General features: G+C 46.0%; 1 protein-coding gene across 1 annotated transcript; it reads right to left on the reverse strand.

Moving 5' to 3' along the window:
- Positions 1-5,212: 5,212 nt before the first annotated feature.
- gh1 (growth hormone 1) lies at positions 5,213-10,464 on the reverse strand. The gene is made up of 6 exons (XM_030130247.1): positions 10,445-10,464; positions 10,048-10,181; positions 8,296-8,412; positions 6,790-6,933; positions 6,567-6,713; positions 5,213-5,275 (listed from the first exon to the last, which is right to left on the reverse strand). Exons 1-6 carry the CDS (start codon positions 10,452-10,454, stop codon positions 5,213-5,215), a joined length of 615 nt encoding a protein of 204 aa, XP_029986107.1. The 5' UTR covers positions 10,455-10,464.
- Positions 10,465-14,283: the final 3,819 nt, after the last annotated feature.

Genomic DNA, 14,283 nt, shown 5'->3' on the forward strand with positions numbered 1-14,283 from the left:
CGCGCTATTGGAATATCTTTAGTAAGTTTTGTAATATGCTAATGTTCCACTCCAGAGGACATGTGTAGTGTGTGTGTGTGTTTTCTCCTCCCCTCTCTGCTTTCCCTCAGAGCATTGTGGGTGATACAAAAATTCTGTGATACACGCTGAGACAAAAGACGGAGTCACTGGATTCTGGAATCAGAAGATTTTACTTGCAAGGAGTCAAATACATACAGCAGTTAACTAACAACAGGAAGTTTAAGATCTTAGGAAAGAACATGAATATTATAACCATTGGACCAAGTGTACAAATATAATGACGTAGATCAAGTTCACCATTGGCTTAGGTATTCAAAACACAGTGATACATGGGTTCAGTGACCGCATTTGTACTCTTCTACCACCTACATCATGGCCTGATCTCCTCAAGGGCAGCAGCCTGCTCTGGTCCCAAACTGGATGGAAATCAAGCAGATAGCAAAGAAATAGTGGACATATCTTGGATGAATATATCTGGGCATTCTTGCAAAATATCTCATCATAACCCATCCATGACTCATGCTCTGGACACCTGGTATTTACAGGATATAGTCTGATAGCCTAATATTACATTTTTCTAAAAGTGGGTGGGGTTTTATTCAGGACCTCCTCCACGGCTGTTCTTGAAGGGGCTGGCTTCAGCCTGATTGGAAGATGAATAGTCCAATCGTGGCCTGCCACCCTCTATAAATGCAGCCCTCGCTCTGTGGCTGCTGGTTGGCCGCTGCTCTATAAATGCAGCCCTACCTCTGTGGCTGCTGGTTGGCCGCTGCTCTATAAATGCAGCCCTACCTCTGTGGCTGCTGGTTGGCCGCTGCTATATAAATGCAGCCCTACCTCTGTGGCTGCTGGTTGGCCGCTGCTCTATAAATGCAGCCCTACCTCTGTGGCTGCTGGTTGGCCGCTGCTCTATAAATGCAGCCCTCGCTCTGTGGCTGCTGGTTGGCTGCTGCTCTATAAATGAAGCCTTACCTCTGTGGCTGCTGGTTGGCTGCTGCTCTGTAAATTCAGCCTTACCTCTGTGGCTGCTGGTTGGCTGCTGCTCTATAAATGCAGCCCTAGCTCCGTGGCTGCTGGTTGGCCGCTGCTCTATAAATGCAGCCCTACCTCTGTGGCTGCTGGTTGGCCGCTGCTCTATAAATGCAGCCCTCGCTCTGTGGCTGCTGGTTGGCCGCTGCTCTATAAATGCAGCCTTACCTCTGTGGCTGCTGGTTGGCTGCTGCTCTGTAAATTCAGCCTTACCTCTGTGGCTGCTGGTTGGCCCCGCTGCTCTATAAATGCAGCCCTACCTCTGTGGCTGCTGGTTGGCTGCTGCTCTATAAATGCAGCCCTAGCTCTGTGGCTGCTGGTTGGCCGCTGCTCTATAAATGCAGCCTTACCTCTGTGGCTGCTGGTTGGCCGCTGCTCTATAAATGCAGCCCTACCTCTGTGGCTGCTGGTTGGCCGCTGCTCTATAAATGCAGCCCTAGCTCTGTGGCTGCTGGTTGGCCGCTGCTCTATAAATGCAGCCTTACCTCTGTGGCTGCTGGTTGGCTGCTGCTCTGTAAATTCAGCCTTACCTCTGTGGCTGCTGGTTGGCCGCTGCTCTATAAATGCAGCCCTACCTCTGTGGCTGCTGGTTGGCTGCTGCTCTATAAATGCAGCCCTCGCTCTGTGGCTGCTGGTTGGCCGCTGCTCTATAAATGCAGCCCTAGCTCTGTGGCTGCTGGTTGGCCGCTGCTCTATAAATGCAGCCTTACCTCTGTGGCTGCTGGTTGGCTGCTGCTCTGTAAATTCAGCCTTACCTCTGTGGCTGCTGGTTGGCCGCTGCTCTATAAATGCAGCCCTCGCTCTGTGGCTGCTGGTTGGCTGCTGCTCTATAAATGCAGCCCTAGCTCTGTGGCTGCTGGTTGGCTGCTGCTCTATAAATGCAGCCCTAGCTCTGTGGCTGCTGGTTAAATGCAGCCCTCGCTCTGTGGCTGCTGGTTGGCTGCTGCTCTATAAATGCAGCCCTACCTCTGTGGCTGCTGGTTGGCCGCTGCTCTATAAATGCAGCCCTCGCTCTGTGGCTGCTGGTTGGCTGCTGCTCTGTAAATTCAGCCTTACCTCTGTGGCTGCTGGTTGGCCGCTGCTCTATAAATGCAGCCCTAGCTCTGTGGCTGCTGGTTGGCCGCTGCTCTATAAATGCAGCCCTCGCTCTGTGGCTGCTGGTTGGCTGCTGCTCTATAAATGCAGCCCTAGCTCTGTGGCTGCTGGTTGGCCGCTGCTCTATAAATGCAGCCTTACCTCTGTGGCTGCTGGTTGGCTGCTGCTCTGTAAATTCAGCCTTACCTCTGTGGCTGCTGGTTGGCCGCTGCTCTATAAATGCAGCCCTCGCTCTGTGGCTGCTGGTTGGCTGCTGCTCTATAAATGCAGCCCTAGCTCTGTGGCTGCTGGTTGGCTGCTGCTCTATAAATGCAGCCCTAGCTCTGTGGCTGCTGGTTAAATGCAGCCCTCGCTCTGTGGCTGCTGGTTGGCTGCTGCTCTATAAATGCAGCCCTCGCTCTGTGGCTGCTGGTTGGCTGCTGCTCTATAAATGCAGCCCTCGCTCTGTGGCTGCTGGTTGGCTGCTGCTCTATAAATGCAGCCCTAGCTCTGTGGCTGCTGGTTGGCTGCTGCTCCTGCTGATTATTGTTTGTGTTGGGAGCCTGCTTGGTCTTTGTGTTCAGCCTTTGTTGCATCTGCTCTGTGAGTTGAGTTTGGGTTAGGTAAGAGGGGGTACCTCATACACTACTTAGCACTGTTTTCCACACTGTTTCCTTGTAATAGCTTGAGCAGTCAAAGCACGTTCAAAAAGGAGCTTGGACCCAGGTGCCGTAGCAAAAAATACTTTTTTTAATTTATTTTCTCAGGAGACTCAAAAAACACAACCTTCACCATCAGCCTACCAACACTAAATGACCCAAATATATACAAAAGTGCACTGTGCACATGACTAGAATACACTATTTATCACAGGGGAAACAAAAATATATACACTTAACTATACAATTTTTTTACCTTACAAAAAACACCTCAAACTCCTCAATTACATATTTACAAATACTAATACAAACCAAATACCCAAACAACACTTTACAAAACACATATATTTACCCAACACCAAACACTCCTCCTTCAACCTTCTGTGTGTGCTTACTCTCCCGGAACCTTTAAATTGTGCCCAAGCCCCCCAGGGATTCTTTTGGCTGGACACCCAACTGGAAACGGAAGCCCACACATGGTAAGTTAGCGTCTAAAAACCCATTTCCCACAATATTCTAAAAGTAACACTGATACATTGCACTTTATGCTATGTCACAACTGCAGTACATTTGACAATTAACATGCTGTCTTTGTGATTTGCGCAGGAACAGGGAAGAGGACAGCAGCGTAAACGGCTCACCATCCCCTTGCCGGACCCACTCCGCCACAGCACTACAGTACAAATAATATTCAATAAAGATCTGTCAAAACACACCGTGAGGATATTTCTGTGAATTAACCTTTACCACCACAGTCCTTCAGTACACTGACAATTAATAACAGACGTAACGGCAACCCGTCGTTACATTTCTGTTAGTAGGTTGGCGCCGTCACTGTATTTTTATTTTGGGACTAGTGAGGAGGCAGAAGTTTATTTTGTCCCACCAATTCCTTTAGTTAGTATAGGGTCACCAGTCAGCTTTGCTTTTGGTGTTGCTAAGCTGTTTGATTTCTTCTGGTACCACCTCACTCACCCTGACTATTCTGTTTTTTTGTAAATACTTTGTTTGAGAAAAGCACCTCAGAAATAAATCCACTTTTATTGAGAACTTTTGTCTCCATGGTACTTTCAGAGACTGAAGCGGTGTGAAGCCACCGTCTCCTAGACATCTTCGGGGGGGGGGGGGGGGGGGGGGCTAACTAGATTATTCATAGCTGGATGGAAAAGAGATATCAAAGGTTAGACCTCCTCCATGTCACATGTTCAATGGCGTAGTGGTATAAGCAAATGCTTGAAGATTAGGAACTGCAGATTTGCAACCAACACCTCCAAGACATTTTTTAAAAAATAGGACCAATGTCCCTGTATCTTACTGGCCAAATTAAAAGCTTTGGGAAATGTATCCAGATCCATTGATTATCACTCAGTTCTGTGTATTTATTCTATTACAGAAATAGCCCATGTTCTGGTCATATTCCAATCAGATCTGTAAAATATTCAAATTACAACTTGATATCATTTATATTGACTGATTTATTGGATCAATCCACTTCCTATCTCTTATAATGGGAAAATTTTTCAAAGTGGCACCAAATCCAGAATTAGATCCGGATCAAAATAATTTCAATACCTTGTGTTGATATCATCATAAAGAAGCTGTATACCAAGTTTGAAGTCAATCAGAACTGGAGTTTCAGAGAAGAAGATGATTGAAATGTTTTTCCCCATAAGAGCCCATGTTAAATTTTGCTTCAGTTCCAGATCCAGAAGAAGATCCTGATCAGCATGTGGACATTATGTTTTGGTCATCTCCCTATTAGGGCTGGACTGTTGAAATTTACACTGGATATCATTTATATTTACTGAGTTATTGCAGCGATCCACTTCCTATCTGTTATAATGGGGAAATTTTTCAAAGTGGCACCACATCCACAATCAGATCTGGATCCAAATAATTTCACTAACTTTTGTTGACATCATCATGAAGAAGCTGTATATCAAGTTTGAAGTCAATCGGAATTGTAGTTTCAGAGAAGAAGACGATTGAAATTTTTGTAATGGACGGACAGATGACAACAGACGACGACAGACACCGCCGCCGGACGCCGCATGATGACAATAGCTTACGGCCTGTTGGCCAGTAAGCTAAAAGTTGGAGAATCGATTCGCAACAGACGAATGAACCAAAAGAATCGAGTTTGTCAAAAGAATCAGACTTCCCATCTCTAATTGTGAGATCAGTAAAGTTTAATTTGATTATATCTCTACAAATGAGATACTTAATGTAGGAAAAACAAAAACACATGGACACAGCACTGTAGTTTATTTTATTTGCTAAAAACACAGTATGATCTTTGTTCCTGTTTGTGCGAGGACTGTAGAAACAACTTCAGTCTCCAAACACTTCACAGGTACTAATGCTAATGCGAATGCTAGTACAGTCACAGAACATGGGGAGTGATTTCTTGACACATGGAGTGGGCGGGGCTAGAGGGTGCAATTTGCTTCTGGAGAAAGCCGACATTTAGCCACAGTCAGGTAGGTCTCCACCTGTAAACACACCATCAATTCACTGTGAATGATCCAAACCCAGAACAAAGTGATACATTAGTGCTAAAAACCACAGGTATAATTCTGAACAACAGTTTCATATCAACTTTTCCTCACTTTTGAGCCACGCTCCATGTCCCTTTACCCACTTCCATCTGGGGGACGGGCTACTGTTTCAGATGTAGCTACTTAAGGCCCAATGACGACGGGACCTGAGGTGGCTCATCTGTGCTCTGTCCTGACCTGTGATCCTGGACCTCCTCCCTCCCTCCTGCCCACCTGTCCAGATGGACCTCCTCACCCTCATCTCTCTAGATGGACCCCCTCATGTGCCCCCACCCTACTGCATCTTTACAGACTGGACCTCCATCGTTAAATGGACATCTGTCAGTCCTGGTTCATCTACAGCAGGGGTGTCCAAATCTGGTCCTGGAGGGCCGGTATCCTGCATGTTTTAGATATTTCCCTCTTCCAACACATCTGGTTCAGTTAATGATCAGCTCATCATCCAGCTCTGCAGAAGCCTGATAATGATGGAATGCTTCCAGGTGTGCTGGAAGAGGGAAATATCTAAAACATGCAGGATGCCGGCCCTCCAGGACTGGATTTGGACACCCTTGATCTACAGTCTGTCCTTCACTGTGGTTCTTCCTGAGGTTTCTCTTTTCCAACTGGGTTTTTGGAGTTTTTCCTCACCAAGAAGGAGGGTCTAAGGACGGGGGACACCCGGGACATTAACCCATTTGCTTCATCTGCTGCTACTAGGGTCATGGGGGTCGCTTGAAGCCTATCCCAGCTACTTAAGGATGAAGGCGGGGTACACCCTGGAAATGTTGCCAGTTCAACGCAGGGCTGACATGTAGAGACAAACAATCACTCTTACATTCACCTGTGGGGAATTTAGATTAGTGCATGTGTTTGGATGGTGGGAGGAAACCAGAGTACCCGGAGAGAACCACGGGGAGAACATACAAACTCCATACAGAAAGGTCCCACCCCCGTCGACTGGTGTTGGAATCGAACCCAGGACCTTCTTGCCGTGAGGCACCAGTGCTATCCACTGCACCACCGTGTCGCTCAATAGGATGTGATTCCTTATGAAATAGCTCCGGATTTGGCAAATCCAACAAACCACTACAGCTTGTGAATATTAAGGAATATCTCAAATCCTTCAGGGACAAGTGATGTTCAGACCACATGTATCTCTGGTTTAAAGAAAGACAAGTTCACTGTGATTCCATAAATTCAGAATCAAATGTGCAAAATAGTCAACCAGATCATCAGCCCTTACCTTGTGCATGTCCTTTTTGAAACAGGCCAGTAGTTCGTATGTCCGTCGCATTGATTCATCGCCTCCGAGGCTCTGGTAGTAGTTTCCATATGGAGCCAGCTGGAAGGCGGAGCTATCAGGAAATAGCTCTGCTCCATCCTGATTGGCCTGCAGGGTCATGTGGTCAGTCAGAAAGGTGAGATGTGATTTGATTGGGCCAAAGTGTGTGCAACTTTGTGTTTACCCCGATCAGCAGCAGGATTCCAGTCTTCAGCTCTGACAGTTTGGGTGAGATCTGGTTTCTGGGAGCAGAACCTGGAGCCAGAGCCCGGCTTGGGTACTCCCAGGAATCCACCAACCGGTATGAGATGGACAACAGCTTCAGCACCTGCATTGTAGCATAGTTAACACAAACCGCACTCAGAATATCAGTAGTGTAACAGGGTCATTCAAACAACCATGCAATAGATGAACATTTGATGGAGCTTCTCAACCACTGGATGCAGAAAGTACTTATGAATTTGATTTAGGAGCAGAAACAACAATAACTAAGTTTAGTTTACCAGTGAAGCTAGTGCTTTATTGTTAAAGTATTATACCACTGGTTCCTGGGGATTTCTATAGAAAGTCTCTTTAAAATTGGATTAGACCTTTAGGGTTTCTCTGTATCACAAGATATGTTTTCCTGATAGTTTGACTGTAGTTATAGTGATGAAGTTTCAGTTCAATGACCATCAGATGCCATTGTTACACAGTTTTGATAAAGTTTCCATTATGTGCAAGAGGTATCATTTAGCATTAGGTCACCAACGATGCCTTGCAGTTCCCAAGATTCACTCTCTTCCTGTTATTTGTGTCTTATTTTACTGTTTGGTTAATGATGAAATTTTATATGGAACCTGTTCCTCTTCAAAACTGTGCAGAAGACAAAGAATAAATGAACTTCCCCACTGGGACGAATGAAGTATCATCTGATCTATTCTACATCATGGGTGTGGTCTAGGGTCCTGTTGTCCAGGGTCTTATTGTCTAGGGTCCTGTTGTCTAGGGTCTTATTGTCTAGAGTCCTGTTGTCTAGGGTCCTGTTGTCTAGGGCCTTATTGTCTAGGGTCCTGTTGTCTAGGGTCTTATTGTCTAGGGTCCTGTTGTCTTGGGTCTTATTGTCTAGGGTCCTGTTGTCTAGGGCCCTGTTGTCAAGGGTCTTACTGTCTAGAGTCCTGTTGTCTAGGGTCCTGTTGTCTAGGGTCCTGTTGTCTAGGGTCTTATTGTCTAGAGTCCTGTTGTCTAGGGTCCTGTTGTCTAGGGCCTTATTGTCTAGGGTCCTGTTGTCTAGGGTCTTATTGTCTAGGGTCCTGTTGTCTTGGGTCTTATTGTCTAGGGTCCTGTTGTCTAGGGCCCTGTTGTCAAGGGTCTTACTGTCTAGAGTCCTGTTGTCTAGGGTCCTGTTGTCTAGGGTCCTGTTGTCTAGGGTCCTGTTGTCTAGGGTCTTACTGTCTAGAGTCCTGTTGTCTAGGGTCCTGTTGTCTAGGGTCTTATTGTCTAGGGTCCTGTTGTCTAGGGTCTTACTGTCTAGAGTCCTGTTGTCTAGGGTCCTGTTGTCTAGGGTCATGTGTTCTAGGGTCCTGTTTTCTAGGGTCTGTATGGTTTAGGGTCTGTGTGGTTTAGGGTCATGTTGTTTAGGGTGGTGCTGTGTGGTTTAGGGTGGTGCTGTGTAGTTTAGGGTGGTGCTGTGTAGTGTGCTGTCACTGACAGAGCTGCGTTGAGTCTCATGTTTGTCGATGGGGCTGATGATGTAATCAGAATTGCAGAAATCTTGAAGAAAAATTTTGTTGAGCTGACGCTGCTCCTCTGTCTGCAGAGAACTCTCCTAGAAAAGGTGAGAGACAGGGACAGGTGAGACATGGGGACAGGTGAGAGACAGGGACAGGTGAGAGACAAGGACAGATGAGAGACAGACAGGTGAGAGACAGGGACAGGTGAGACATGGGGACAGGTGAGAGACAGGGACAGGTGAGACATGGGGACAGGTGAGAGACAGGGACAGGTGAGAGACCGACAGGTGAGAGACAGGGACAGGTGAGAGACAGGGACAAGTGAGAGACAGACAGGTGAGAGACAGGGACAGGTGAGAGACAGACAGGTGAGAGACAAGGACAGGTGAGAGACAGACAGGTGAGAGACAGGGACAGGTGAGAGACAGACAGGTGAGAGACAAGGACAGGTGAGAGACAGGGACAGGTGAGAGACAGACAGGTGAGAGACAGGGACAGGTGAGAGACAGACAGGTGAGAGACAGGGACAGGTGAAAGACAAGGACAGGTGAGAGACAAGGACAGGTGAGAGACAGGGGCAGGTGAGAGACAGGGACAGGTGAGAGACAGACAGGTGAGAGACAGGGACAGGTGAGAGACAAGGACAGGTGAGAGACAGACAGGTGAGAGACAGGGACAGGTGAGACATGGGGACAGGTGAGAGACAGGGACAGGTGAGAGACAAGGACAGGTGAGAGACTGACAGGTGAGAGACAGGGACAGGTGAGACATGGGGACAGGTGAGAGACAAGGACAGGTGAGAGACAGACAGGTGAGAGACAGGGACAGGTGAGACATGGGGACAGGTGAGAGACAAGGACAGGTGAGAGACAGACAGGTGAGAGACAGGGACAGGTGAGACATGGGGACAGGTGAGAGACAGGGACAGGTGAGAGACAAGGACAGGTGAGAGACAGACAGGTGAGAGACAGGGACAGGTGAGACATGGGGACAGGTGAGAGACAGGGACAGGTGAGAGACAGACAGGTGAGAGACAGGGACAGGTGAGAGACAGGGACAAGTGAGAGACAGACAGGTGAGAGACAGACAGGTGAGAGACAAGGACAGGTGAGAGACAGACAGGTGAGAGACAGGGACAGGTGAGAGACAGACAGGTGAGAGACAAGGACAGGTGAGAGACAGGGACAGGTGAGAGACAGACAGGTGAGAGACAGGGACAGGTGAAAGACAAGGACAGGTGAGAGACAAGGACAGGTGAGAGACAGGGGCAGGTGAGAGACAGGGACAGGTGAGAGACAGACAGGTGAGAGACAGGGACAGGTGAGAGACAGACAGGTGAGAGACAGGGACAGGTGAGACATGGGGACAGGTGAGAGACAGGGACAGGTGAGAGACAAGGACAGGTGAGAGACAGGGACAGGTGAGACATGGGGACAGGTGAGAGACAAGGACAGGTGAGAGACAGACAGGTGAGAGACAGGGACAGATGAGAGACAAGGACAAGTGAGAGACAGACAGGTGAGAGACAGACAGGTGAGAGACAGGGACAGGTGAGAGACAGACAGGTGAGAGACAAGGACAGGTGAGAGACAGGGACAGGTGAGAGACAAGGACAGGTGAGAGACAGGGACAGGTGAGAGACAAGGACAGGTGAGAGACAGACAGGTGAGACAGAGACAGGTGAGAGTTGATCTAAACATGCCATAGGTTTTCCTTTAACGTCCACTTACGAAGTCTGAGAAGAGTCTCTGTGCCAGAAGGTGCAGGTGCTGAACTCTGCTGACAGCGATAGAGAAGAGACGCTGACTGTCTGAGATGGACTGACAGGAAGCAGTGAGACAGAGGACAGACAGAAAGACACACACTGACAGACAGACAGACAGGTACACAGACAAACAGACGACAGACATGGAAACAAGCAGTTAAAAGAAATATATAAGTTTCAGCTGTGAAAACTAGCTTTTGATGTTGACTTTACTGACCAACTGGATCTGGATCACGGTTAGGGTTAGACCAAACCCTGATCCAGATCCAGTGGACCAGTAAACATGGTTAAATGAGTTTGGGGTTAGGGTTAGTGTTCGGGTTCAGGTTCAGGTTCAGGTTAGGGTTAGTGTTAGCTCTCACCTTTGTCCATGGCTGTTGTGTTTCAGAGTCAGGCTTCGGTTCAGGAGTGTTCTGACGTTTCAACTCTCCGGTTGTGATTTTATAGCAGAAAACTTCATGATTAAATTCAGTAGAAATGCGAAACGGCCAAAAACACAGAGCTTCTGTTTTTCTTCTACACATGAATATTAAAGTGATATAAAATACATGATGTACATGTGTGACTATCATCTACCTGTGGTTGAGTAGAAGAATAAAGTCATGAAATGGAAAACAGATGAGTTCAGCCTGGACGTCTGATCACAGGACCGTGTTCAGGGTTAGGGTTAGGGTTAGAGCCGTTCACTGTTTGGACATCATGTCTTTGGACGGTGGTAGGAAGACCCTAACCCTAACACCACACCAGCTCTAAACAGCTGATATGAGGTCAGACATGAGATAGAGTCACATCACACAGGAAACTGAATAAATGCAACGGCCCAGGAAACTGAATAAATGCAACGGCCCATGACACTGATAGAAAGATCAACAAGTCAGTATATGAACGAGAAAACAACATGTGAACAGCAGCAGGTGTTCAACTGACAACCCATGATTAAAGACATTTCTCAGACAGGTCATCACTGGTATTTATCTCTAAATCCCATTTTCTCTGGAAAAATGTCTGAAAAGATCATCATCCTGAGACATTTACATACGAATGGAATATTGAAATCATTGTTTGATGTTCTACAATTTATTTCCAGGTTGTTGTTTTTTTAGGTATTTTCAAATAACCAAGTCCTTAATGCTAGAGGAGTTATTACCTCACCATCCAAAGGGGAGGTCATGGTTGTTGGTTTTGCTTTGGTTTGTTTCTTTGTTTGTTAACACTCTAAACCATTGGTTTGAATTCAGACCTGACTGGGTTTGTAGACTGCCAGTGACCCAGAGTAGATGTGGTTACATTTTGGAAAAAGTAGGTCAAAGTTCCAATTTTTTTTATGAATTTTTAAAATCTTTTTTTTCCCCCATGTACTAATAATGGGCGAAATTTCACATGTCTGTTAAAACATAAATTTAGTTTCTAATTACTTCAGACTTGACACATATATAGAGGCAATTGACATGACATCAACACACGCATAGACATGATGACATCAGCTGGATCTGTCATGTCGGCTTCCAGACTATGTCTGGATTTGTCTGTCTTTTCTGTTTTGTCTGTCATTTCCTGTTTTATTTTGTTAAGTTTCCCTCATGTGTCATGTCTGGTGTCTTTACTTCCCTTCCCTGATTGTTTCCACCTGTGCTGATTACCTGACTCCTCCCTGATTGTCTCCACCTGTGTCCAATTGTCTTCCTGCCCTCTTGTGTATTTAAACCCTGTGTCTTCCCCTGTTTATTTGCCAGTTTGTGTTCTACACTTGTTGTGCTCACTCACCAGTGTTTTGGATCCTGTCAGTCTGTCTGCCCGTTTTGACCCGTTTCGTCCTTCGAACACTGATTCTGCCCGTTCCTGTTCTGCCTTCTCGTCTACGACCTGGTTCGTGTACCCGACTCTGATTCTGCCAACTCCCTTTGATACCTCAGCCTCCACCGATTACCTGTGCTTCGACCATATGCCTGGATTACTGACTGTGAGTTTTTGCCTGTCCCCCATGTACCGTTGCCTTATGATCTGCTTCTCTGTGTATGATCTGGCCTGTTTTTTGACCTCCCTTTGTTTGCCCCTAGTTGGGGTTCCGTTGGGGTTTTCCTGGCTCGGCCTCGCTGGTCGCCAGCAGATTCCACTCGCGACCCAGACGTCAACCCCCAGACTCAGTGGCATCACAGATTTATTAATAACTATTCTGTGTTGTATTTTTCCCATTGTTAAAGTGTTTAATAAACACACTCGACTTTACGTCTGTTTTGGGGTCTTGCTTTTGGGTTCAGCCTTTGTACTCAGCCTGTTAGAGGATCAATGCCAAAATAAGCTACAATACTTGTGAGGGGTGGGGTTTGTTGTGCCTGGTACCGCTTGTTAGATATTGAACTTTGTCATAATGAATTCCACTTGGGTTGCACAACTTGCCTTTGACCCCATTTTGATGTACACGCAGTACCAAGCGTTAGAAAATAACAGCAGTCAACCAACAGGAGAATGAACTGAACCGTACATGGTTTTTACATATATATATGTATATATGTATGCATATATATATATATATATATATATATATGTATGTATGTATTTACAGGGTGGGGAAGCAAAATTTACAATCGACATTTAGTTGTTTTATTTTATTTAATTTAGTAATTTATTCTGATCCCATGTAAAATATAAAACTCGGTGCTGGTGTCTCTGGACAAGAGCTCCCACAGGAACTCGAGTCAAAGAGTCCCAACTTCAAGGTCCAATTGACCATTATCTTTTTGGATGTCTCCATCCTGAACAATAGGTTGGACTTGGCATCGTCATCCGACTCCGTCTTCTAATTGGACCTCACCTATTGACGTGACTCGCCAACCGTCAGTCCACATGTGGTTACAGGGATGTGCTACTCAAAGTGTCATGACTGTTGTTTTAGACATGGTTCTATTGGAATGGAAGCTCCTAGCTTCTGTAGCCACAACATCTGCTTTGGTGAGTGAACTGACCCTGAATCTGATCAGGACTGGAGTGCATGAGTTTACTGGGACACAAGCTTCATCAGTCGAGCAATACATGAGGTTACTGTGACATTTTAGAGCAGTTCACAGTAAGACTCTAATTATTCTAGAATTATTCTTCATCCTATCATAGAGATGGGCATCAAACTCCATTTCTCTAGAGATTCTCCTATGGCTTTAACCAGTGGGTTATAATTGATTGGTATTATGTCTTCAGTGACAGGTGACATTCTAACGCTGAGGAAAGTAAATCCTTTCGGTGTATTGGTGAACTGAGAGTGAATCTGGGGATGTTCTCTCTCTTCTTTATTAAGTATTAGCAAGGCACTTTTTTATTGTTGTTTTTGTAACCAGAGAATTGAACAAATATTTTCAGCAGATGGCTGACGGCCTTAAGTGAGGTTCGTAGCTTTGTTAAAAACAAAACAATATCATCCGCAAAAAGATACAAACGGTGTTCTGTCTTACCCATAGTCGTGCCTGTAATGTCAGATGACTGACGGATTGCCATGGCAACAGCTAATGAAAATAACTACGTTTTTTTCACGATCTTTACAGTTCAGAAATTTGATAACAATTGGTTTTAGCACTGGGGACCGGCTAGTGTTAGCTTGGCTGCCCCAATGCACCCATTCAATTACTGGGGTGGGGGAGAGAGTGTCTCCCAGTACCTTAGGGAGCCAGTTTTCCAGAAAACTACACGTCAGGGCCTTCGGTGTTCTGTTGTCATTAGCGTCATGGCTAGCGTCGGTCGTAGCTATGTTGTTTTGTGCTGTTGCCTTCGAAGATTGTTATCCAGATTTAGAAATTTTTGGTGACATATTTTTCATAAGCTTTTCCAAATATAGAAGTGAGTTTAAGTTAACTTGTAGTCTTTTTTCAAGTATTTTCTCAGAAAGCTGATGGAGCGCGAGTGACGAGCCAAATTACAGTGGTCCGTCACATGCGCTCCATAAGCGAAAGTTCTAATGTCCATATTTTTAATGGCAGGAGAAATGTGGCATGAAGAGAACAGACAAGTTTTTAAAAAAAATAGAACAGGAAAACTCAACACAGAAAGGTCCTGGGGTTTGAAGAAGCAGATTACAGATTTCTTTATTGTTATTTGACGGCACAGTGTACATACAGCACAAAGTACATCAAACGAGAATTCAATCGCTGATTAGGGACATCGGGCCGCTGCAACTGGTGCGCCACCATTGAACCCTTTTGAGTTTGTTTGTTTT

This window comes from Sphaeramia orbicularis, unplaced genomic scaffold (assembly GCF_902148855.1).
Source record: "Sphaeramia orbicularis unplaced genomic scaffold, fSphaOr1.1, whole genome shotgun sequence".
In the NCBI taxonomy this organism is placed as follows: Eukaryota; Metazoa; Chordata; class Actinopteri; order Kurtiformes; family Apogonidae; genus Sphaeramia; species Sphaeramia orbicularis.

Excerpts from the sequence above, each read along its gene's own strand:
- gh1 (XM_030130247.1), bottom strand. Across the intron at positions 6,934-8,295 it reads ATGAGACTCAACGCAGCTCT|GTGCTGAAGCTGTTGTCCAT; the intron begins GTCAGTGACAGC and ends GCTACAATGCAG. Across the intron at positions 6,714-6,789 it reads GAATCCTGCTGCTGATCGGG|GCCAATCAGGATGGAGCAGA; the intron begins GTAAACACAAAG and ends ATGACCCTGCAG.